Genomic DNA, 27,352 nt, shown 5'->3' with positions numbered 1-27,352 from the left:
CATTCAGGGCTTATTAGGCTAATTCCCAATGAGGCAGTGTATTTGACAACTTGGGAATTATGCTTCATATAACAAACTACCCGCATAGCTCTATTTTAGAGGCAGCTAAAAGACACTGTCCATACTTGTGTCTTAATTTTGACAGCTTAAATTTCAGAAAATATCAAGAACTGATTATTTTCTGAACAAATGTCCTTTTCTATGGAAACAGCTGTGGAGTACAAGCCTGTCAATTTTAGCATCTTTCTTCTCTGTTTAAACCAGGTAGTTGGGTGAGTGGTAGTTGGAGGAATAAAAAAGGTTGGCTTAAGGGTGATTTTCTTTTTTTTTTTTTTGACAAGTTATCCTTTTCATGAACATTTTGTTTAGTAAGTTAGTAGTCACCTTGTGCTTTAAGTGATCTTCCTGTTGTGCTACCTTATAGCTGATCTCTAGGCTTCCCTTAAACAAGAACCTTACTGAGTCTTGGAATATACCAATCCTACCATAATGACATCACAAATATGGGTGGTTCTCTTCTGTTGAGAAGATTTTAGAAGTCGAAATGAGAGTCCATATGTACACCTTAAGAAATTAAAAGGAACATGAAAAGCTTTTTGGACACTTCTAGATGTACCATCTGAACATTACTAGTCACTTTAAAACTATATTGTTGCCTTATTCCTATTTATTTCTCCCACATAGATAAACAATATCCTGAATTTTTTTTTCAATTTTGTAGTGTGTATCTCTAAAGGACATACTAGGTGTGTATGCTTTTTCATATCCCTGCAAAAAAAATTATTTGTATGATTTAACTTCTGTTAAATGCTTTCTCTTTGTGGTTTAATTTAGCCTTTTGTTAATAGACTGGGCATTTTTTTTCAAGTACTTTGAAGATTTATGTTTTCTTTGAATTTCCCATGAAAGTCTCTTACCCCTATTTCTATTTTTTAATTTAAATTTCAGTTACATATTTGTATCTTTCAAGTAAAAACTGTTTTCTAGGAATTATGTATTGTGCACAGAGATACTCTGCTTGTTATATTTCTTGTAATAATTTTCTTGCAGCTTATTTTAATGTAGTGGAAAATACTAATGCCTTCCTATGGCCTTTGTTTTCTATATGAGGTCTGAGGCAGGAAGAATGGGTACTTTGAGTTCAGATTGTGACAGTGGAAACATTGAAATGTATGCTGATGTGGGGTAGTTTGAAGGTGATGGGGCTTTCTGATGGATTCTATTTGGAATATGAGAGGAGAGAAATCAATGATGATCAGGGTTTTTGACAAGAATAATGAGTAGAATAGAGTTGACCTTTATGAATATGGGAAATTATGGAGGAACGGGTTTGGAGTGTGTGCTATGTGTGAAACCAAAACTGATCTCAGTTATGTTTATAGTTGAGGCGTATCTCTTGATCTGAGAAGTTTAATAGAGTATTTGGATACGAAGGTCCAGAATTGCAGGGAACATTTTAGGGTGTTACTATAAATAGGGAAATTCTCATAGATGATATGCAGTGTTGTGACTTGATGAGGTTACTTACAGAATGAGGATAGCTAGAGAACTTAGAGGTCCCAGCTTGGGACCATTTAGAGTTGAGGTTTTAGTGTGGGAGTGAGATGAATGTTTGAAAATGGTTTCTGAAAGCCAGATGAACTAATGCTCTTGAGAAGACAGAGCTTGCCATTGGATTTGGCCAGGGTGTGGGGATCTGAGTGATTTTTGGTAAATAAGTTTTTGTGGACCTAATACACATTAAAGTAGATTGCAGAGAACATGGGAAGAGGCAGATATTGGAGATATAAGTACAGATACTAAAGTAGTACTCGTCAACAGACTTCTGTTTGTTTCTTTTTTTTTTATTATTATTTTTTAAAGATATATTTATTTATTTACCCATGAGAGACAGAGAGAGAGAGAGGCAGAGATACAGGCAGAGGGAGAAGCAGGCTCCATGCAGGGAGCCCAACGCGGTACCTGAGGATCAGGCCCTGGGCTGAAGGCGGCACTAAACCACTGAGCCACCCGGGCTACCCCAGACTTTTGTTTGAAACTAACAGGGAAAATTTGATCCTAGTTGGAAGGCAAGTGTGATCAAAGGAGGAATGACTTGACTGAGTTGGCACCAAAGGCCTGGACATTAAAGGTAGTGAGTAAAGGAATAAAAACTGATGAGGCAGGATAGAAGGAGGACTGTTAATATAGAGAAAGACTTGAGAGGGAGTGGGTACCAGTGAGTTGGTAGAGATGCTGGCTTTTGCATAAGAGCTTGGGAATTTTTAAAGTTCTCAGAGAAATGAAGTTTTTTTTTTTTTTTTGTTAAACTTTAAATATTTTCTTTTTGACACTATTGTAAATGATATTTTCTTTTGAAATGTTGCTTGCTAGTATTGAGATAGATGTGATTTTAATTTTTTTTAAAATACTGATCTTGTCCTGTGGCTTCTTGCTGAATGTGTTCCTAACTTTTTTAGGGCATTAGGATTTTCTATACAATACTGTCTGTGAATGGACATAGTTTGATTTGTTTTTGGATGCCTCTTATTAGTTTTCTTGCCTAATTTTCCTGACTAGAGTTTATAGTACAATGTTGAACAGAAGTGGGGACAGTGAATGTTTTTGCTCCTAATATTAAATCAAAAATACAGAATATTGATCAAATACAATGGTACCTGTGGGTTTTTCATTATTCATCTTTATTGGCTAGAGCAGTTCCGTTCCTAATTTTGTTGCATGCTTTTTACATGAAGGAGTATTGAATTTTGTAAGGTCTATTTCTCCATCTGTTGACATGTTTTTGTTTTTTTTCCCCCCTTTGTTAATGTGATATATGACATTGATTTTTGGTATGTTGAATCAATTTTGCATTCATGGGATAAATCCCACTTGGTTATAGTATATAATATGTACTATGTAGTGCCAAATTTGGTTTGCTAGTATTCTGTTGAAAATTTATGCATCTATATTCATCAGGGGTTTTGGTCTGTAGTTTAACTTTTTTGTGATGGCTTTGTCGGGTTTTGGTAATACTAATCCTACAGAGTGAGTTAAAAAATATTCTCTCCTATATTTTTGGAATAATGTGAGGAATTGGTATTGAAGGATTGTTTCTTTGGTGTAACCAGTGAAGCTGGCTGGGATTTTCTTCATGCAGAATAAAAATTTATAATTCTGTATTCTTGTTATGTATCTATTAAAATTGTCTATTGAATCAGTTTTTGTAGTTGATGCTTTCCCAGGAAACTGAAATTTCATCTAATTTATGGAAATACACTTGTTCATAGTTCTATATTCCATCTTATATTCCATATAACATATGGAACTATACTGTTCCATAGCTCTATATTTCTGTGAGATTGGTAAAAATACCATCACTTTAATTCCTGATTACACTAAATAGAATTCCTGCCTCCCACCCCCCACCCCCACTTGTTTGTGCATTACCCTCAAAGTCCATCTATGTTGTTGAAAATAGCAACTTATTTATGGCAAAAAACCCCACAAAACTTTCTTGTGAATATATGTAGCACACTCCCTTTATCCATTAATTGGTTGGTGGACCTTTAGATAACTTATCAATTCTAGATGTTGGTAGTCTCTCTTCTATTTCCTCAGGACTTGTTACTGTTGAATGCAACTTTGCTGGTCTATTTCAGTGAAGTCTTTTTTTTTTCCCCCCTACTAGTTGGAAGTCTCTAAAGTCACTTCACAAAGGATACAGTCTTGGGCGTGAATATAGCCACCTTGTAATGACAGTGGTTTAGTAGGTTTTCTTTGTTTTTTTGTTAATCTATTACTCACTGTCTGACATCACACTCAACTGATACTCTATTCATTGCCTGCAAATTGCTTTTTTTTTTTTTTTTGGACAATGCCTGAGGTATAAAATTCTCTATAATCTGATTCAATTACCTTGGCTTCATTGAAAGGGCAGTTTTTGAGTCCAGTATTGGAAATTTGCTCTGATTCCAGGGGGGTTGTCATTACTTGTCTCTTTCCGTGGTTATCTATGGTAAAATAGCTTGCCAACAATTGAGCTTATGGCTCTCTTATAGCTGCCACCTTTCTCTTAATTGCTTAGCCTGATGGTCTCCATTTCCTTTATGAGTGCACTTAGGTTTAAACATGGCTGCAATCATGTTCATATAAGATGAGTTCCCCAAAGGGAAACTTTTTTAAAGTTTAAAAGAAAAGTTTAAAAGAAAACTTTTTTTTCTTTCTTCCTTTCCTTTCTTTTCTTCCTTTCTTTTCTTTCTTTTTTTAAGAGCCCTCACCCAGTCCTTGTCACCACTTAGATAAAGTTAGAGACGAATACACAAGTGTACATGCAGCATTAACGCTGTGACAGCTGGTGGTGGACACATCTAGCTGCCCCCACTCTTGTCCCCTCAAGTCCTTCATGGACTTCCTCCCAGGACAGTTGACTAGGACACAGGACCCAGGATAGTTCCCACAGTCCTTGGGACGATACAGGGAGCTTCAGTAACAGGGGAGCTGCAACCCAGACCAAAGGAAGCCCGGGAATGGATGATTGCTGGCAATTTTTCCCATTGAGCCTAGGATTGGATCAGTAAGACTGCTTGAGAAGCAGGGGGGCTAGGTGACAAGGTCATGGGATACAAACGTTCTCCTCCATGATAGACTGATCCAGATCCGGTCCCACTGTGAGGACAATGTAGTCTTTGAACTGCAGCCTCACTGTGCTGTCCAGCCTTGGTACCCATCTACCTGGCATTGAAAGCTCTGCTCCATCTCCCACGTGGTAAGGGGGGAGTCTGTGGGTGGCAAAGTCCTTCTTCATGCCCCCTGCTGTTCTTGATAGCTGTTCTTAGAGCCTGTCTCTGTCGCTGTAAAAATCACTGTCCCCACCCCTTGCTGGGGCATCTTGTTTTTCTAAGTAAAACTACTTTATGACCAGGGTGGTACATGGAGACACTTGAAGACTCTTAGCTTTTTGTTAAGCTTCTCCGCCTGGTGCAAAACATCTGCGCTATGTGAGATTGGGGTTAAGGGTATTCAGGGCCGAGCATCCATTCTGTGCTTACTGAGCCTGGGGTAGATACTCTACTTGGAAGTGGAGGTTATGTGGTGGGAAGAGAGTCTCCAATATCTTATCCACAGTTGGCTTTAAATTAGGTTCTGTGACCTGGAGCTGAGTGGGATGGGAAGTGCTAGCACTCTGCCCTTTGCACTGGGGGAGAGGAAAGACCCATCTCATCAGCCATACCTACTTGGAGTTGAACTTCAGTCACAGGGAGCTTCCTATTAAGGAAGAAAGATTATGACTTGAGTACCACAAGCTCTGTTTTTATCCAGATTTAGTTGATATTCTTAAATGTTTCATTTGCTACATGCCCTTCAAAGATTTTAAATGGTTGTTGTAAAACATTTCACTAGTTCTTTTGCTGGAGACACAGTCTGCTGAAGTCCCCATGCTGACACTTTATGACTCACATTCTCTTAGATATATATATATATAAATATATATATATATATTTTTTTGCTTCATGACCTGATAAAAATATTTTGCCAATATTACTTATATATAGGTACAATATAAGAATAACTTTTCCCTTAAAAAGCTGTGTGTGTGGGATCCCTGGATGGCTCAGTGGTTCAGCGCCTGCCTTTGGCCCAGGGCGCGATCCTGGAGTCCCGGGATCGAGTCCTGCGTCGGGCTCCCGGCATGAGCCTGCTTCTCCCTCTGCCTGTGTCTCTGCCTCTCTCTCTCTCTCTCTCATGAATAAATAAATAAAAAATCTTTTAAAAAAAATCTTAAAAGCTGTGTGTGTGTGTGTGTGTGTGTGTGTGTATGCATGCATGCATGCATATGTGTTTCTTTTGTCTTCTAGCCTTCTAGGTGTCAGGGTTGGCCAGTTGTGTTTTGTTCTTATTTGCCTTTTGCCTACTTGGACATCCCTGCTTCACTATCAGCCCTGGCTGTCTCCTCATTTTTGCTTTTATTTCTAGGCTCCAAACTTCTCCTTGAGTCACTAGAAATGTTGACAGTTTATAAACTGTCTACTTGGCTTACGTATTAGCTTTGATTTTTAGCCAATCTCTGGGATTTTATAAGCTAGTTTACAGGCTATCTATCTTACACAGATACTGGTCTTCTCAAGACCAAATTGGCTCATCAGTTTGATATGCTGTAATATCTGTGTATTAGTTATGTGGAAGATAGGAACTTTTGGAGGAGGTTTGGTTAATGGTCTATCACAGGAACTATACTTTAAAGCTGCTTCTCCATAGCCATTGTTTGGTAATGACCTTCAAGACTACAATCAAACACTACTAAAGATAAAGGGGATAAATTGTCAGGTATGAAGGTGCCTTTTTGTAATGTTTAGATGCATCTATAAACGAGATAGCTTTTATCAGAGCAATTGAAATCAATGGCTCCTTGAACTGTGGGAACGTTGCTCTGAGGTAGTGTGAAGGGAATGGTTTTTCATAGGTAGGTTCAGTCTCATTTTGGGGATGTTAGGGAATAGGTCTGTTTACTTAATTATCTGTGTTGATAGTAAATCTTTTGAAGGCATGCTAAGAAATATTGATGTGTAATCCATGTCCATATTTTCCACAGTAACTTTTCCTGCCCCCTTCCACCTTCATGGAATACCCACTTGGATGTTGTTGTTATTATGGTCTAGTATTAGATTTCAGTGACCAGGGCAGCCCCTGGTGGCGCAGCGGTTTGGCGCCACCTGCAGCCTGGGGTGTGATCCTGGAGGCCCGGGATCGAGTCCCGCTCAGGCTCCCTGCATGGAGCCTGCTTCTCCCTCTCCCTCTGCCTGTGTCCCTACCTCTCTCTCTGTGTGTCTGTGAATAAATAAATAAAATCTTAAAAAAAAAATGTAGATTTCAGTGACCAGTGAGCAAAGGATTGTGAACCTATAATGGAAATTAAAAAAAAAACAAACAACAAACTATCCCTTACATGGAACTGCAATATTAAGAGAGAGGGTTTTTGATGTAAAATACTGAATTAAAAACCAAATCAACACTTGGTCAAATGTTTTCTTAAGAGTACTTATTAAAGCTAGGAATAAAACCTCCCCAAAATGAGAAAATTCAGAGTTTGACTTTGAAATATGCCCTAAGTGAAATAAATGTTTATTTCGATCTTTTGTTTCTTCTTTAGGCAGCAGGAGCAATTCGACCTCTTGTATCTACTGTGATCAGTCCATCTGCTGATGGTTGCTTAGACCATTCACTTGATCGTGCCAGACACAGAGCAAGTGAAATGCCACAGGCTTTTCTATTTGATGTGATCTATGAAGCATATCAGCAGGTAAGAATCCTAATTTCTGAAAGTGTCTATAGTGGTGGACCTCAAGATTACTCCTCTTTTTGGAGTTTTGCTGGAAGAACTTGTGGTATTCCACTATAGTTGAACTCATGGTTAGAATTGCTAATGGTGAAGTGGAGAGGATTCACAACTGAGAATAGGAGAAACACATGGAGAGTCTGGAAGAATCCATGTGTACTCTTAATGTAAGTTCTCATCTTCCCATGAGGGGTCACAAAGCATTCTCTTTTCTCCCCATCAGCAATGAAAATTTGGCAACACTTCAGGGAAGTGCATTTGAGGCTGGTGTCCAAGGTGATTGGTCACATAATGTGTCTCCTGCCTTAGAATGTACAAAAATTTCAGATTCCCAGAAGGAAAACAAGTGTTTGACATCAGCCATGTTTCTGCAAACAGTAAAAGTGTAGTGAACCACACTTAGCAGTTACCTGCTGACTGAAAATACTGCAAAAGCCAATTTCTCATATCAAGGTGGAAGGGTATTCAAAGGACAGCCATTTAAGGCTTTTACGGTAAATTTCCTACACAGCTATACTTTTAACAATTGAATTAACTGACTAAAAATCTCACATAGCTCATTCATGTTAGATTTTCTGGGTTATCTTTGTTTTTCATGTAATGAAATGCTTTGCGACCTATATAACTTTTACCGAGATTTATTGGATATTTATGGATAAAGGGTTCCTGATTATTAGGTATTATGCTTGTCAGAAACTTCCCAGTGAATTAAATTAGAACTAACTTATCATTTGGTTGATGTTAAATAATCAGTGAAGAGTTTGGAATGATGGACTTCAAAGAATATGTAGTAGTAGTAATAGGAATTTTGGCATTTGTAACAATGCCTCTTGTTTTGGATAGAAGGTGATCACATAATAAGTTGATTCAATCTTGATTGGTTAGTTTTAAAGTGGGATGATGTAAATAAGAATACATTTTAATGATATGAATAGTCTGCCATGGTTTGTACTATTTATTTAAAATGATGACTTTGGAGTACAGGAATTGACCTGTATATGGCCATTAATTATATCAATGTTAAGCTGTCATAATTTTTAAAAAATTTATTTAAATTCAATTAACATATGATATATTAGTTTCACAGATAGAGTTCAGTGATTCATCAGTTACATGTAACAACAGGACTCATTATATCATGTGCCCTCCTTAATGCCCCAATTTTTAATTCAAATACTTTGTTCTATAGCCTAAATGTTGCAGAGCTAGACCACATTTTCCTTATTGCCTGAAATTATTCATCCTTAAACACCTGGAGTTATCACATACCTTTCTTCCTAATATATTTTAGAAGAGAACTTGAATATAATCTCATGTTCTGCACATCAGAGAAGCTTTTTCAACAGCTTTTGCTGAATTAAGTGCTTATGCACTGAGGTACTGGTTCTCAAAGTGTGGTTCCCAGATAGCACTGGCATGCTTTGGAACTTGTTAGAATGCAAATTCATGGGCTCCACCTCAGACTTAATTAATTAGAAACTGTGGGAATGGGTCTCGGCAATTTGTCTCAACAAACCACTCTGCCACGTGATCTAATGCACACTGCAGTTTGGGAGCACCCTCCCTAAGGCTGTACTGTATGTAATGAATTAAACACTCTTCTTGGGAGAATTCAGAAAGTAGTAACATGGCACTAATTATCTATGTTCTGTGGTTCAGATGAGGAAATTTTTTTTTTTTTTAAGATTTTTATTTCTTCATGAGAGACAGAGAGAGAGAGAGAGAGAGGGAGGCAGAGACATAGGCAGAGGGAGAAACAGGCTCCCTGCAGGGAGCCTGATGTGAAACTTGATCCCAGGACCCCGGAATGATGACCTGAGCCAAAGGCAGATGCTCAACAACTGAGTCACCCAGGTGCCCCACGATGAAGAATTCTTAATTATAGAATTGTTGTGAAGGTTTTCCTGTAAGATATTTAATTTTTTCCCAAGTTTTTAAAATTTGTTCAAATTAGCTAGTTAACAGTACAATGTTAGTTTTAGGTGTAGAACTTAGTGATTCATCACTTAAATAGAACACCTGGTGCTGACTATAAGTGCCCTCCTTAATACCCAACATCTATTCAAACCCCCCACCCTCACCTCCTTTCCAGTAACCTTTGGTTTGTTTTCTTTTATTTATTTATTTATTTATTTATTTATTTATTTATTTATTTATTAATTATGGTCACAGAGAGAGAGAGAGTGAGAGGCAGAGACACAGGCAGAGGGAGAAGCAGGCTCCATGCACCAGGAGCCCGACGTGGGATTCGATCCTGGGTCTCCAGGATCGTGCCCTGGGCCAAAGGCAGGCGCTAAACCGCTGCGCCACCCAGGGATCCCTGGTTTGTTTTCTTTAGTTAGGAGTCTTTTTCTTGGTTTCCCTCTTTTTGTCACCCCCCCCCCCATGTTCATTTATTGTGTTTCTTAAATTCCACCTATGAGTAAAATCATGTTATTTGTTTTTCTCTGGCTGACTTCACTTAGCATAATACTCTTTAGCTCCATTCACATAGTTGAAAATGGCAAGATTTCATCCTTTTTGATGGATAATACTCCATTGTATATATGCTACATCTTTATCCATCATTAGTTGGATATTTGGGCTTTTTTTTTTTTTTGTAATTTGGCTATTATAGGTAAGGCTGCTGTGGACATGGAGGGGGGTGCATGTATCGTTTTGAATTAGTATTCTTTGAATTTTGTATTTCATTTTGAATTTTGTATTCTTTGGGTAAATACCTAGCAGTGTAATTTATGGATCATAGGGTACTGCTGTGAACATTGAGGAACCTCCATACTGTTTTTCAGATTGGCTGCATCAATTTGCATTTCCACCAATAGTCCTCCTTTCAGTGGCATCCTTACCAACACCTGTTGTTTCCTATGCTAATTTTAACTATTCTGGTAGGTGTAAAGTGAGGTTTCATGGTAGTTTTGATTTATATTTCCTTGATAAGTGATGTTGAACATCTTTTCATATGTCTGTTAGCCATCAATATATCTTCTCTGGAGCAATATCTACTGATGTATTTTGCCCTTTTTAAAATTCTGCCCATTTTTAACTAGATTATGTTTTTGGGTGTTGAGTTTCATAAGTTCTTTATATATTTTGGATATTAACCTTTAATCAGGTCATTTGCAAATATTTTCTCCCATTCCATAGGTTAACTTTTAGTTTTGTTGTTTCCTTTGCTGTGCAGATGATTTTAATTTTAAGTTCCAGTGGTTTACTTCTGATTTCGTATCTCTTGCCTCAGGAGACCTATCTAGTAAGGAATAGCTATGACCCAACTCAGAAGTTACTGCCTATGTTCTCCAGGTTTTTGATGCTTTCCTGTCTCATCTGTTTTGAATTTATTTTTTTTGTATAGTGTAAGAAAGTGGTCCACCTTGATCCTTTTGCATGTTGCTGTTCAGCTTTCACAATACCATTTATTTAAGAGATTATCCTTTTCTTCCCATTGGATATCATTTCCTGCTTTGTTGAAGATTAATTGCCCAAACAGTTGTAGGTTCACTTCAAAGTTTTTGTTCTGTTCCATTGATCTGTGTTTGCTTTTGTGGCAGTACCATTTTGTCTTGATCACTACACATGAAGTTCAGAATTGGGAAGCCTGCAGCTTTACTTCTAGTTTTCAAGATTGCATGGACTGTTTGGAATCTTTTGTGGTTCCATACACATTTTAAGATTTTTTTCTAGCTCTGTGAAAAATGTTGATGATATTATGATAAGGATGGCATTAAATGTGTAGATTACTTTGGGTATTATAGACATTTTGACAATATTTGTTTTTCTAACTCATGAACATAGAATGTTTCCATTTCTTTGTATCCTCTTGACTTTCTTTGATCAGTGTTTTATAGGTTTAAAGGTACAGATCTTTTATGTCTTGGTTAGCTTTATCCCTATATATCTTATATTTTATGGTATAACTGTAAATGGGATTGGTTCCTTGATTTCTCTTTGTGCTGCTTCATTATTGGTGTATAGAAATGCAATAGATTTCTATATGTTAGTTTTTGAATTCTGTGACTATAGTGAATTTCTCTATCAGGCCTAGCAGTCTTTTGTCGGAGTCTTTTAGGTTTTCTATAGAGAGTATCATGTCATCTGCAAATAGTGAAAGTTTGACTTCTTCCTTGCCAATTCAGGTGCCTTTTTTTCTTTTCTTTAAAGATTTTATTAGAGAAAGCATAAGCAGGGGAACCAGCAGAGGAAGAGGGAGAAGCAATGTGGGGCTCGATCCCAGGATCCTAGGTACATGACCTGAGCTGAAGGCAGATGCTTAACCAACTGTGCCAACCAGGCACCCTGGGTGCTTTTTACTTCTTTTTGCTGTCTGATTTCTAGGGCTAGGCCTTCCAGTAGTATATTAAATAACTGGTGAGAGTAGACGTGTCTGTCTTGTTCCTGACCATAGAGAAAAAGCTGTTTTTCTCCAGTGGGGATGATCTTATGCATGGGATTTTCATATATGGCCTTTATGATGTTAAGTTCCCTCTACTTTGTTGAAGGATTTTGTCATGAATGGATGTTGTTCATTGTAAATGCTTTTTCTGCATCCACTGAGAGGATCATATGGTTCTTATCTATCCTTTTATTAGTGGGATGGGTCATGTTGATTGATGTGAAAATAATAAACTACCACTGCAGCCTGAGAATAAGTCCCACTTAATCATGATGCATGACTCTTTTAACGTGCTGTTGGATTTGATTTGCTAGTATTTTATTGAGTATTTTTGCATCCATGTTCATCAGGGATATCGGACTGTAGTTCTTTTAAGTGAGTGTCTGATTTTGGAGACAGGGGAATGCTGACCTCCTAGAATGAATTTGGAAGTCCTCCTTCCATTTCCATTTTCTGGAACAATTTGAGAAGAATAGGTATTAACTGTACTTTAAATATTTGGTAGGGGATCCCTGGGTGGTGCAGTGGTTTAGCGCCTGCCTTTGGCCTAGGGCACGATCCTGGAGACCTGGGATCGAATCCCACGTCGGGCTCCCGGTGCATGGAGCCTGCTTCTCCCTCTGCCTGTGTCTCTGCCTCTCTCTCTCTCACTGTGTGCCTATCATAAATAAATAAAAATTAAAAAAAAATAAATATTTGGTAGGATTCCCCTGTGAAGCCGTCCAGCCATGGTCATTTGTTTATTGGGAGATTTTTTATTACTGATTCAATTTATTTGCTAGGTTATTAGTCTTTTCAAATTTTCTGTTTCTTCCTGTTTTAGTTTTGGTAGTTTATATTTGTAGGAATTTACCTATTTCTTCCAGATAGTCCAATTTGTAGCATATAATTTCATACTACTATAATGGTTTTTCTGGGATGTTATTTTTTATCTCTCATTTGTGATTTTATTGATTTGGGTCCCTTGGTTTCCTTTTTGATAAGTCTGGCTAGGGTTTTATCAATTTTATTAATTTTTTCAAAGAACCAGCTCCTGGATTCATTGATCTGTTTTATTGTTTCCTTAGTTTCCATGTCTTTTATTTCTGCTCTATTCTTTGCTATTTTCCTTTTTTCTGCTGGCTTTAGGCTTCATTAGTTGTTACCCCCTCCCCCCCAGCTCCTCTAGGTGTGAGATTGGGTTGAGATTTTTATTGTTTCTTGAGTTAGGCCTGTATTGTTATATACTTGGCTTTAGGATTGCTTTTGCTATATCCCAAAGTTTTTGGACTGTTGCCTTAATTTTCATTAGTTTCCACATTCTGTTGATTTCTTGGTTAACCCATTCATTCTTTAGTAGCATGTTATTTAACCTCCATGTATTTGTGGTCTATATAAATTTTTCCTAGTGTTTGACTTCAAGTTTCATAGCATTGTGATCAGAAAATGTTCATGGTATGACCTCAGTCTTTTTGTATTTGTTAGGTCTTGCTTTGTGACCTAGGAGGTGTATTTAGCTTTAGGATGAAGTGTTCTGAATAAATCTTAAGTCTATCTGGTTCAATGTGTCATTCAAAGCCATTGCTTCCTTGCTTATTATCAGCATAGATGATCTGTTGATGTAAGTGGAGTGTTAAAGTCTTTTACTATTATAGTATTAGCTAAGAGTTCCTTTATATTTATTATTTTATAAATTTGGGTGCTCTCACATTAGGGGCATAAATATTTAGAATTGTTAAATCTACTTGGATAGTCCCCTTTATTTTGATACAGTGTCTTTCTTCATCTCCTGATACAGTCTTTGGTTTAAAATCCAGTTTGTCTGATATAAGTATGGCTACTATGGCTTTCTTTTGATGTCCATTTGCATGGTAAATGGTTCTCCATCCCCTCACTTTCAGTCTGCAGGTGTTGGAGGTCTAAAATGAGTGTCTGCTAGGCAACATATAGATGGGTCTTGTTGATATTATTTTTCCATTCTGACACCATCTGTGCTTTGATTGGAGTGTTGAGTGTTTTTACATGCAGCATAATTATTGATAGATGGGTATTTAGTGCCGCTTAATACTTGTTTTGTCATTGTTTTTGGAGGTTTTCTCTGTTCCTTTCTATTCTTTGCACATTGGGTGTTTACTTACCACTCAGTCTTCTTTAGTATCTATTACATGACTGGTTTAGTGTTCAGAAACTCCTTGAGTTTTGTTTGTCTGGGAAACTATTTCTCCTTCTGTTCTGAGTGATAGCTTTGCTGGATAGAGTATTCTTAGCTGTGGATTCTTCCCATTCAGCACGTTGAATGTATCATGCCACTCTCTTCTGGCTTGTCAAATTTCTGTGTAGAGATCTGCAGCTAGCCTTATGGGTCTTCCCCTTGTAAGTTAGGGACTTCTTCTGTCTTGCTGCTTTTAAGATTTTTTCTTTATCACTACATTTTGCAAATTTAGCTACAATAGGTCAGCTCGAACTGCTAACACCTTCTCTGGTCCCGTGCTCATAATCAACAAACACACTCAGAGAGGCTCGAGCTTTCCCTGCCCAGCCCAAATCGCCTACTTCATCAAGTCATCTCCAAGTTACCTTCTTCCATGGGAGACATGCGGTTCAGTTTCCCCTACTTAATGGACTTCTGAAAATGAGAAAAATAGCTCCAGTCTCCGTTTGTACAGTTTCAAAAGTTCATTCAATTAGATAATTGCCCCTCCAGCCCCCCAAATGGAAGAATGTCTAAACCCATCTAACGTGAGGAAGCAGAAAAGTAGTTGAGTTCTGTTTTGTGCTTCGCTCAGCTCTGAGGCACTGGGTCTCAGAGTATTTCTGCTGAGGGAGTCTCAAATCTTAGGTTTGAAGAGGAAATTTGTCATCTCATGGGAGGAAGCAAACTGGAGTGGTTTAAGAGAACACTCTGAAATTAGATTTAACCAGATTCAAATCCAATCCCTACTACTTCCTAGTTCTCTGACCTTGAACACTCACTTGATCTCAATTTCCTCACCTCTAAACTGTGAATACTCTGAGTACCTGCCTTGTAGAGTTAATATGGGAATCAAAATAGTCCACATTAAAAAAAAAAAAAAGTGCAGCAGAGGGAAGAAGAGATTGTTGAATTGCAGAAAGCTCTAAGTGATATACAGGTCTGCCTCTTCCAGGAACAGGAACATGTTTTACGCCTCTACTCAGAAAATGACCGACTGAGAATCAGGTTGTGTTCCCCAGGAAGCAGACTCTGCAAGGATGGTTATTAGTAGGAAGACTCTTCAGGAATAACATCTATGAGCAGATTTGAACTGTGATTCCATGATAGCAGAGGTTTCAGCCAACCCCACAGGGAGCTCTGAGGCCAGGATAGCCATTCAGAAGCAAAACGGTTGACCATTTGTGCCCTACAGTGATCACTCAGTGGATGTAGGCTGTCACCAGAGAGGGGATGTAATCTTGAGAGAGGCAAGCCCCCTTCAGCCTAGGGCAATTCCTGGAGAAGGACTCAGCTCTTGGGTGTTAGGTGTCTTGGTCCTGAAGGTGGCATCTGAGCAGTATTCTACAGCATCCACTACATTTTTTTTTGATTGTGGTAAAATATACTTAACATAAAATTTACCATCATGGTCATTTTTAAGTGTATAGTGCAATGGCGTTAAGTATATTTATGTTAATGCAGCCATACTACTATCCAGCTCTAGAACTTTTTCATCATCCCATATAGAAACTCTCTACCCATTAAACAATAACTCCCCATCCCCCCCCCCCGCCCAGCCCTTAATAACCACTGTTCTACTTTTCTATGTATTTGACTTCGTAGAAGTAGAATCATATAGTATTTGTCCCTTTGTGTCTGGCTTATTTCACAAAGAAAACCCCCAAAAAACAAAAAAACAAAAACAAAAACAAAACAAAAAAACTATTTTGGACTATTTTGTTGATTTTAGTGGGAGTTTTCTATGTCTCCTGGATTGGGATGTCTGTTTCCTGCCCCAGATTAGGGAAGTTTTCAGGTGTTTCCTCAAATCTTCTGCCCCCTTTCCCTCTCTTCTTCTGGGACTCCTATGATATGAATTCTATTATGTTCGATGGAGTCATTAAGTTCCCTAAATCTACTCTCCTGATCATAATTCATTCTCTCTCTCTTTCTCTCTTTTAGCTTTATTATTTTGTATTCTACTTTCTTCATTCATTCCTCTGCTTCTTCCACTCATGTGGTCATTACATCCAGTCTGTTTTGAACCTGTTACTGCTCTTTCCATTTCTGACCGGTTGTTTTTTTTTTTAGCTCTTTAACTCTGTGAATAAGGGTTTCACTGATGTCTTACATGTTTTTCTCAAGCCTGGCAAATATCCTAAGGACTGTTGATTTAAATTCTTCATTGGGTGTATTACCAGTATCTGTCTTGATTAGATCTCTGGCTGTGACTTTTTCTTGTTCATTCTTTTGGGATGGATTCCTCCATCTTGGCATCATGTCTAAGTCTCTGTCATCTTCTGTGTGTTTATTTATTTTATTTTTTTTTAGAAAAATTCACCATTTTTTTTCTTTGTGTTAAAAAAAAAAAAAAAAAGCCTGTTACATTTCCTGCTCTTGAGAGGAATAGCTTCATGAAAAAGAGGTCATATAGTGTTCAGAGCCTGGTGCTCGAAGGAGTGTCTCTGGTGTGTTTTGCATGCATTCTGTTGTTGTGATTTGTGGGAGGGAACCCCCTCTTATCTTTGAGGCCACTTGTCTGCAGAAGCTCTCCTTGCTTGTAGTGGACAATTTTTGATCCTTGGCATGAATATGGCGAGTTGTAACCAGGTGTGCTCTGGTCTGCTTGTTAAGTGGGACATTATGGTGCTTCCACTAGTCATGAAGCCTTGCAGAATGTTATAGTCAGAAGACATGGTGTAGACAGGGATTCCTGCTAGTCTTCTGAGAAAGGGGCCTGCTGCACTGGGTCTTGGACATATTTGAGAAAAGCAGCACAGCAGAGTGGTTTTGCTGTAAGTTCTTAAGAAAATTGAACATAAATGCACACAAGAATTCTTAAATACCTGAAATAATTTGCTCTTCAGTTTATATAATTTGTATACATGCATTGATTTTCACAGGCTAATAAAACAATACTGAACACTTCAGAAGAAAGGGAAAGTAAAACAACAAAGGCCATACCTAAAGTCATAAAATAAACCCCCCCCCCCAAAAAAAATACCCCAACCTTACCCAAAAGGTGGCTTCCTGATTTTTGAATCAAAATGAATAGGTTTTAACATGAAACTGTGAAAGGAAAAACTAACTAGTTATATACAAGTTAACTGATAAAAGATAAACATTTTGAACTGTTTTTCAACTTAAGACCTATTTTGTGGAAATGTATTGGTAAACATTGAATATATATTTGGTGCTGAGATGCAACAGGGACTAAATAGACTACCTTTAATGAAGGTTTTTATTTTAAATATACCTTGTTAAAGCTTAAATAAATTGATGAGATTATTTTGCAGCACAGTTTTTTTGGAAGGAGTCATTCTGCATTGTGTTGTTAGCTGTTGGCTGGTCATATACGACATATGTTATGTTGAGTTATGTTCCTTCTGACCTCCCTTGAGAGTTTTTATCATGAAAGGATGTTGAATTTTATAAAATGCTTTTTATCTATTGAGTGTATCATATTTTTTATCTTGAATTTTCTTTATGTGTTATACAACATTGTTGCCTCCCACACACATATTGAACCATTCTTGCCTTTCTTGGATAAATCCCACTTGACCATGGTGTTTGATACTTTGATGTATTCTTGAATTTGGTTTGCTCATACTTGGAGGATTTTTGCATTTGTGCTCATCATTGATATTGGTATATAATTTTCTTCTAGAGTCCTTGTTTAGTTTTGGTGTGAAAGTAATGTTGGCCTTATAAGATTGGAAGTAATCTCTCCTGTTTTTTAGAGTTTGAGGAGCATTGTCGTTAATTGTGTAAGTTTTCAGGAAAATTACCTGCTAAAGCCATCTGGTTCTGGACTTGGGTTTGTCATCTTTCTGATGACTGACAGATTCTCCTTACTAGTAATCATTCTGTTAAGATTTTATGTTTCTGATACAGCCCTGAGTAAATACCTAGAAATTTATGCCCATAAATAGTATAACCTAAAAGAAATGGTTACATTGTTGTTCAAGACAGTGATTTTTTTTTTTATACTCATGTTATCATTTATACTGTTAGGCATTTTGCTTACAATTTAGACTTCTGTCTTGGAAAGTTTAGCTAAAGGTTTGTCTATTCTACTTTAAAGAAAACCAACTGTTTTCATTGATATTTTCTATTATCTCTGTACCCTTTTTCACTTAATTCTACTTTGATCCTTGTTATTCCTTCAAACTTTGAGCTTACTCTGTTGCTGTGCTTCCTTGAGGTGTAAAGTTTAGTAGTTCCTATTTCCTTTAAAAAAATTATTTGGCTTTTTAATAAAAAGGACTTAGCTCTATAAATTTTACTCTTAGAACTGGTTTTGCTGTATCCCGTAAGTTTTGGTGTGTTGAAAATTGCTGGATTTGCTATGGTCCTGTGGGATTCATGAGTGTGTGCCCTTTGGCTATCACAGTTCCTAGGTAATTTGAGTTTCCATCTCAAGAAGCACGTGCAAAAATTTGGGCACTCAAGTATGTGTACAAGCTTCAGCTTCTTCCAGGGAGATACTGGTGACTTTATTTTATTGTTGTAGCAGTCTAGAGGGAGGGAGTTAGGGGAAATGCCTATTGGCCTCTCCAGTTGAGAGGCAAGAGTAGCCAGTATGTTAGAGGTGTGGTTTATTAGAAGTCAGATCCTCCATAAACATAGCTTGTAAAGTTGGTAGTGAACTCCTATCTTCCGTTTTTCTTAAAATGAATCCTTTTCTCTAGTTTTGTTTGATCCTTAAGGAGATACTGCAGTTGGTGTTTACATATACATGCCTGTTGAAAAAATTGCTGTTAAGTTTGCAGAGTGAAGTTTTCAGAGTCCTATGACCACAAGCTTAATAGATGTTCAGCGTTTAGAGGTGTCAGGATCCTGTCTGTCACATGGGAGTCTTACGGTTGGGATATAGATATGTGATACAAACCCTTTGCTCAATAGGGAGAAGCTGTAAAGCTGTGAGTTGGGAGTGTTCTCCTGATTGTATCATGCTGTGCTGGGTTGAGATGATTTAGGTTAGTTTCCAACTTTGACTCTTTCGATAAAGGCATTTTTCTCACCTGCCAGTGTGTAGAAGTCGCTCAGCTGGGTTCTAGATAGCTTTCATATGAAATTGCTTCTGATGTGGCTGTAGGATGTGGGAAATTCAGGAGTCTCCTATGTTGCTGTCCTGTTGGGCTCTTTCTGTGAGGATTACATTTAATGGGGGACAGAAACCCCTACTAAAAAAGGATAATTTACAAAAGTAAAAATTGCAACATTAAAATATAAAATGAACAAATGGAAAATTTTATTCAATACATGGAGGAGCCAGTATGATGACAGTATTGATTCAAAGAACATTTGAGAAGTGAATATGTATAGGTAACTTAACCAGGTCTGTTAGCATAAGATTGCTAATAATGTCTCACAGGGTCGTGTACTTTGGTATTGTCCATTTTATTGAAACTATTTGTATCACAGAAGAAAAGTGTTGATAATACCTTTAAGTCTGTCTTTTAATAAAAAAGTAAAATAAGTTTTGAAAAATAGTCCTTGTCTAACATTTGCCTTCTTTACACATTTTGGGATTTTTTTTTTAATTTTTTATTTATTTATGATAGTCACAGAGAGAGAGAGAGAGAGGCAGAGACACAGGCGGAGGGAGAAGCAGGCTCCATGCACCGGGAGCCTGATGTGGGATTCGATCCCGGGTCTCCAGGATCACGCCCTGGGCCAAAGGCAGGCGCCAAACCGCTGCGCCACCCAGGGATCCCGGATTTTTTTTTTTTTAAAGTGAGAATAAGCAAGTGCATGGTAAGTCAAATGGTGATAAGTGTTCAAAGAGAAGAGTAGGATATAGAGTTCTGGAGTGAGAGGTTGCTGTTTACTATAAATACTCAGACAAATACTCTGTGAGAAGGTTAAATTGAAGGTAGGGTGTGAAGGGAATGAGTCATGCAAATAAGTGAGAGTACAATATTTTAGGTATAGGACACCATGTAAGAAGGTCTGAAAGGCTAGAGAATAGTGATTCTGGTAGGAAGGACTGGGAAGAGATGTGCTTGGAGAGTATCTGAGTCCCATATTATGTAGGGTTCTGATGGCCGTGGTATAGATTTCAGATTTTGTACTGAATGAAGATGGAAATTGAAGAGGGGATTGTGTAGAGTCCCATTTTCATGGCTTCATCCTGCCACTTGAGACGCAATAGATTGTAGAAGGCAAAGAAGAAAGGAGCCTTGATACTGATGGAAAAAGGTCATGATGACTATTTGGACAATTTGGAGAGCAGACAGTGAGATGTGAAGTACTTGTGCTCTGAATACTTGAAGATAAAATGAAGAGGACTAGCCCATCGATTGTATATGGGGTTTGGGAGTAAGAGGAGATTCCTAGATAGAGAACTTGTTCTGAATAACTAGAAGAATACAATTGCCCTACTGAGATGGAGAATGCTAGAGGATGAGAAGATTTCATGGGAGTTGAAGAGTTTAGTTTCAATATGCTAAGCCTGCAGTTTCCTTTAAACACCTTAAAAATACCAAGGACGTAGTTGGACACAAAATATGGAATTCAGCACAGAGGTCCAAATAAAGATAAGTACTTGGCAGCTGTCACCATATAGGCATTGACTGCATTTGGTTTGATTTGAGAAGACAAAATGAGTGGGTACAGAATGAATGAAACGCGTACAAGGACTGAACCTTGGAGCAGTCCAGGATTTTGAGGTTGGAGGTGTATTAGTTTCCTATTGCTGCTGTAACAAATGATCACCATCTTAGTGAATTACAACATCATGAATTTATTCTCTATTTGGAGACCAGAAGTCTAAAATCACAGTATTGGCAGGGCTGTGTTCCCTTTAGAGGCTGTAGAAGAGATAATTTCCCTCACTTGTTGAATTTTTGGAGGCCACTTGTATTCCTTGGCTCTTGGCTCTTAAACTTCTGCAACCTTGAGATTTATTTTACTGTCCTGTCACCAGCAAGTCTGATCTTAGTTGCCTTGCTCTTAAAAGATTGTTAGTGAGTATGTCAGGCCCACTAGGGTAATCCATGATGATCTCACCATCTCACAATCATTAACTGGATTATATCTGTAAAGTTCCTTTGACATATAAGTCAATATATTCACATTCTGGAGAAATAGGGCACAGACATCTTGGAGAGGCCTTTTTCAGTCTACCACAGGAGGTAAGGAGGAATTAGCTAAGGGGACAGAAGAGAGGTTGGCCATACAGTAATGATACAGAAGCCTAGTAAGGAACATGTATCAAAATTGAGCATTTGTAGTAAATGCTGCCTATTGGATTAAAAAATAGAACTGACCATAAGTTTTGGCAGTGTGAGCTTACCATCACTGGAAGACAGTGGTCAATATGGAAACCTGTGTGGATTTACTAGAGAAAAGGAGGGCCTCCCTTTGGAGAAGCTTCCATGAATATTGAACAAAGAAGTGGAGGTGATGGCTGAAGGAGGATATAGATAAATTAAGAGGGATGATATAACAACATAATGATATGCTGCTGGTGGAATGATATAGTTGGGGGGTGGAAAGTGATGCCGTATTGAGAAATGATAGGGGATAGTGTATTAATGGTTTTGGAGTTGATCTTGATTAGGAGAATACCGTAGGTCATCCACAGGGACAAGAAAGAATACAAAGCACATGTGTACAATTGTTTTTTTTTTTATTTTAATTTTTATTTATTTATGATAGAGAGAGAGAGAGAGAGAGAGAGAGAGAGAGAGAGAGAGGGAGGGGCAGAGACACAGGCAGAGAGAGAAGCAGGCTCCATGCACTGGGAGCCCGATGTGGGATTCGATCCTGGGTCTCCAGGATCATGCCCTGGGCCAGAGGCAGGCACCAAACCGCTGCGCCACCCAGGGATCCCACATGTGTACAATTGTAAACAGATATTGTAAGAGGGTGTGAAGCTTGGCAACTCTTACCTTTTTAAACTTGCCTTTAAAAAAAATGGGGGAGACTTTTTTTTTTTTAAATCAAGGGTTTCCCTTGTCTTTGTGGAACTAATATAGAAAATACATAATTCCCATTTATGAGGAATTGAGCAAAAATTGGGCCATTGTTATTAAGGTCATATAAACTTAAAACATGTAGAAGAAACTTCTCTTAATAGTACATGAAAAAAGCAAGAGATGTGAAAGTTGAGGTTATAGATGACTTACTAAACAATAGAGAGGTCCTAGGTGTCGAGATGACATTGTGTATGTCAATTTGCTGGCCTTTTACTTGCCCCAGCATTTCTACTGTCAGCTCTCCTTCATTCTCTCCTTCTTTATGTTGTAGCCATGGTCACCTTATTTTCTCACACATGAGTTTCTTCCTTTCTGGAACTTGTCTTTCTTCCTATCTTGCTACGTATCCTTAGATAATGCCTAAATTATCACTTAGGGAATCTTTTCCTGTCTTCCCCATTTTCCCACTCCCAACTAGATTAGGCCGATTCCTGGTAACTTTCCTAGTGACCTGTTCTCTTTTTTGGTTTTTGTTTTTTTTCTGTCCAGCATCCAAATTAAAGTGGAAAAATGACTCGGGAATTTGTATATAGGAAGTCTTAACTACCCTGCTAGACTGAGACCCGCAAGGGCAGGATGGTATCTGTTAATAGCAACTTGCCTGGTATGTTAGTCCCAAGTATTTGTTGAATGAAAAGGATATCCAAGAGTCTATGTGCATATTAATACACAAAAAAAAAGGCCTATGTACTGGTTCTTCCGGCCACTTTGTCCAGGTATGAGCAATGTTCCACTGTTCATTTGTCCCTGTGCAAATGTGACCTCCAAAGAAGGCTTCACTGATAATCTTATGTAAAATTATCTCTTCTATCCCTTGATTCTGTTTTAGTTAGTCTTATTAGATACCAAAAATACAATCATGTAAAAATAATGGTAAGTATTTGTGGCTTCCTGATGATGGTATGTGAGTTCTGAGTGCAGGGTCTTTGTCTTGTAGCACCTGGAAGACTTCTTCATGGCTTACATTAGATTCTTAAAACTGTCAAATGATAGAATTTCATACACCTACCTATGTATATGTAGATATGTGATAGTATGTTGATACTAATGTAAATTACGAGTTGAACATGGGGATCAATATGTATGTACATATTGGTGTATTTATAAATACTTCCTGAAACATTTAAGAAAGTCATGTGAAAATATTAGAGATATGGGTGAATATTGTAAAGTTGGTTAGTGGGAGCATTTTTGTAAACGTAAGCTTCTCAGGCTGCGATGCTAGAAATCAAATAGCAAACATTTGTTAGGAACTTAAAAGGTTACCTGAAGCTGTGTTTTTGGAAACTTCAGTGGAGCACGAAAATGCTCATGATTTGATATTGATGGGGCAGGATATAAAGTTCTATTGACTACATATGGTATGTATTTATGCTTATTTCTAAATGTAGGTGTGTATTAGTGTGTAAAATTGAAAAACTGGTTGTACATATGAATCCTGAAATGGGTATCTGGATTGGTATTAATTTAAAGCTCATTAAAAACCTACAGGTGTGAGATAGTTAAGATAGCACTTGCATATTTGATTCTTCTCCATGCTATTAGATATTTAGTCTTTGGTTCTTATGATCCTAACTAAAATCTATTTCTTAAGAATATTTAATGACCGGGATGTCTGGGTGGCTCAGCGGTTGAGCGTCTGCCTTCGGCTCAGGGCCTGATCCTGGAGTCCCGAGATTGAGTCCCACATCGAGCTTCCTGCATGGAGCCAGCTTCTCCCTCTGCCTGTGTCTCTGTGTCTCTCTCTGTGTGTCTCTCATGAATAAATAAATAAAATCTATTTTTTAAAGGAATATTCAATGACCAGTGAGGAAGTTGCTAAAGGAAAAGAAAAACTGGTAACTTAACACATTCAGTAGTAAATTATGTTTTCTCTAGGAACACAATGAAGATTTCAGGTTGGTCCAGACAATTTTTATTAGATAACGGCAAATACTTCTCTGCAGCTTTATGAAATAGCTTTTCCTACAAAGGAGCTTTTCAAACTGCATAATTCAATTTCAAGATCATATTCTGAAATGATACAGATTGTGAAATCTCTTGGCAGACCTAGTCTCATTTCTAACAGTTTTTAGGTTTTCAGAGAGTTTCATTTTATTTTACTTTGAGAGAATTTTAGAAGGCAATTTATTTTCACGAATATGTACTTACATAGAGTACACAGCAGGACTCAACCAGTGACAGTTGTTCTCTGTTAGTATGTACTTTTTGGTTTGTATCATAGACTTTACTGTGGACACAGTTAATATTCAAATAAAATTACAATGGAGATTTAAAAGCTGTATTATATTAAAAAATGCTTGTTTATCTTGAAAGGGTAAAAACACCTTTAAGGAAAAGCAAAACAAACCCTCAATTTGAAAACAAAACTTTCCGTTAAGTCTCTAAGAGTGCAATGACCAGGGATGCCTGGGTGGCTCTGCGGTTGAACATCTGCCAATTTGTCTTATTTCTCCTGATTTTTTTTTTTTTTTAATCTTTGTTGCTCTGCTTCCGATCTCTATTTTTTTCTTCTACCAATTCTTTTAGGTAGGCTTATATATGCCTTGTCATTTTTCTGGTCCCATTTTGGGAAGCTTCTAAAGTGCTAGAAAAAGTGTTGTGACCTTCCATTGAGAAGAAGAATCTCCTACCTCCAGAAAATAATTTCGTAGGCTTTAACTGGAAACTAATTTTTCTCTTTTCCTTTATATGTATAGAGACCAGTGTATAAGTGACTGCTACGCAGATTTTTTTCTGTAGCTTCCCTTAATTTAATTAAAAACTGCTGCATCAAATTTTGATTCTTAAATATCTTAATTCTTACTATCTTACATGGGCACTTTGAAGGTAGGGGAAAATCTCTTGACAGTTGGCCTCCTGCCTGCCTTGTCTACCTTTATTAATGTTTCATCTCCGTAAGCACCCCCAAGTGATCTTTATAACTGCAAGTTTGTCCATGTTGTCCCACAGCTTTAAGACTTAATGTGGTCCTTGATAGCCACAACATAAAGTACCAGCTCCTAGCAGGACCAGAAATTGTCTTTTACTGCTCAGAACTGCGATCTGTGGGATCACGACTTGTGGTTTCCCTATTATGTACCTTTTATCCTACCAAATGTTTTGGGCATAAGCTTTCTGCTTATTGAACAGAGAAAATACTTCTACTTTGGGCTTCACACTCCCTCCTTATTTCCTGAACTCCTGAATTCCTGATAATTTTCTCATGTATTAAAACTATAGAAATCTGTTCCTGGGGCAGTCCGGGTGGCTCAGCGGTTTGGTGCCGCCTTCAGCCCAGGGCCTGATCCTGGAGACCCGGGATCGAGTTCCATGTCAGGCTCCTTGCATGTAGCCTGCTTCTCCCTCTGCCTGTGTCTCTGCCTCTCTCTGTGTGTCTCTCATTTATATATAAATAAAATCTTAAAAACAAATCTGTTCCCTTGCACCCCAATATATTTTAACTTTAGTTAAATAGTATTTAACATGTATTAAGAGATACATTAAATTACAGACTTGTTTCAAGTTTAAATTTTAGAACTTTTAGTTAACAAATAATGTGACAGTTTCAGGAGTAGAATTAAGTGATTCATTGAAAGTACAAACTTCTTCATTCCATCTTATTTTGGGGCCTTAAATCTCTAGAACTGAGTTGATGGATCTGTCTTGGTTTATTGTTGGCTGCTATTGTGTATTTGTTATTAGCTGCCATTTTAAACTACTTTTTCTTTCCCTTTCCAATCTAAATTACTAAGATTCTGTAAGAACTTCTGTTTGTTTTTTTTTTTAAATAACTGTTATATATATTCTTAAGATGTATCCTGTTTTGCTTTTTAAATTTCTGTAAAAGATTATCACTTTTACTCAGGTTGTCACTTTTACTCAGAATTTAGGAAATCATTCATGTTGAAGAATCTAAAACCTTTTTGATTACTAAATAACTTTGAATCATGCACAAACCACATTTTATCTATTGGTATCTTCCCGATGTGGAAACCTACATTACTTTCTACCAAACAGAAACAAATGTTCTTATGTCACTTTGTGGCCTTTGTACAAGTTTTCTTTGGGGGATGTATCAAGAAGTACAAGTGGGAGGTCATGGAGAAATGCCTTCTTAATTACAGTAACCTATTGCCAGATTGCTCTCCAGAATAGCTGTGCCTATTTAAGGACCTACTAGCAATGAAGTAGGAGGACATGGTTCTAGTTTTAACCACATGTTCTATAGTTTGAATATTATTCTCATTCTGGTATTTACCTCTGTTGCAACTTGACTTTGATTTCTAGTGAGGATGAACTTTTCTACCTAATACGTTGGTGTGCTTCTTAATGTTTATTAATACTTGTCAATTATCATTTGAGTTCCTTGTCTCTTGTTGATTTGGTAGAGATTCTTGTATATCCTAGATACTATTACTTTCTTAGTTGTACACATTACAAACATCTTCCATTGGTCTTTAATCTCTTGGTTACAGTTTCTCCCACAGGGATTGAAGACCACCTAGATCATTCATTCATTCCCAAGGGAAGCCAGGTCCATAATACTTACCTGTCCAGAGGTAGCTATAAGGAGAAATCAGGGATTCTGGCTTGGGAGACCAAGAGAATCTGAGGCAAGACATGGAATGGGACTGATGAATTTTTTATTGACCATTACTACTTTTATATAACTTTGAAACCTTAAGTTTCCACTGATAAGATTTTATTGCAGTGCTTGGAAGCTGTATATCAATTTATAGACCAAGTTGATGTCTTTAAATAGTAGGTTGTTTCACTCATGAATATAATTGGCTTATTTAGATCTTTTATGCTCTTTTCTTTTTTATGTTCTTTGAAGGATTTTTACTTACCTGTATATTGTATGTTCCATGTAAGTGATTTCTGATTTTATTACAGCTAATTAAAATAATCCATCTTCTTTTATACTTTGTAATTTGTATTTGCTATTGGGTGTTAACTTTCCTCACAGTTGCTTTTGGTGGATTGCACTTAGATAATTTTATTGAACTCTGGTTTTAAGCTTATATGTGAAGAAGTATTTTATATAAATGATAACATTATTTGCAGATAATGACAAATACGTCTGCATCCTTTGAATCCTTCTGCTGTCACTTTCACCAGGACCACTGGTATTATGTTGTAGGTTAGCAAAGAAAATGAAATTAAATTTTTTTGGATTCTATCACTAAATGGACTTCATCTAATTTCTTAAACAAAATCTTTAAGTTTTTGGCTTGAAAGTCTTGAATAAATCCCTTTTCTTTCCTATCCATAAATTACTTTTATTTCTCATTAAAAGAATGCATAGAGTCATTAGCATATTAGTAGGAGATATGTTTCATTATTACATATCCATCAGTGCAGTTTTCAATACCACTCGAAACATGCATATCATCCTACAAACAAATCAGTTTTCAAGTGCTGCTTATTTGATACACAATACTGTAAAGCCATTATAAATGACTGAGGAGGTATTTGGTTCAAATTAAATTACACTGCCCATATGAATCAAGTCTTGTTATTTCACA

At 37.3% G+C, this 27,352-nt stretch overlaps 1 protein-coding gene across 1 annotated transcript in view; it reads left to right on the top strand.

Annotated features, from left to right (window-relative positions):
• Positions 1-27,352, top strand: part of CRPPA (CDP-L-ribitol pyrophosphorylase A) — a 294,464-nt gene that overhangs the window by 31,703 nt on the left and 235,409 nt on the right. The window contains exon 4 of the mRNA XM_072764452.1: positions 7,130-7,279. Within this exon, the coding sequence (XP_072620553.1) occupies positions 7,130-7,279 (150 nt within the window). The remainder of the gene's footprint in view (positions 1-7,129; positions 7,280-27,352) is intronic.

This window comes from Vulpes vulpes, chromosome 7 (genome assembly GCF_048418805.1).
Source record: "Vulpes vulpes isolate BD-2025 chromosome 7, VulVul3, whole genome shotgun sequence".
Classification (NCBI taxonomy): domain Eukaryota; kingdom Metazoa; phylum Chordata; class Mammalia; order Carnivora; family Canidae; genus Vulpes; species Vulpes vulpes.
This window is presented reverse-complemented; position numbering and strand designations above follow the sequence as displayed.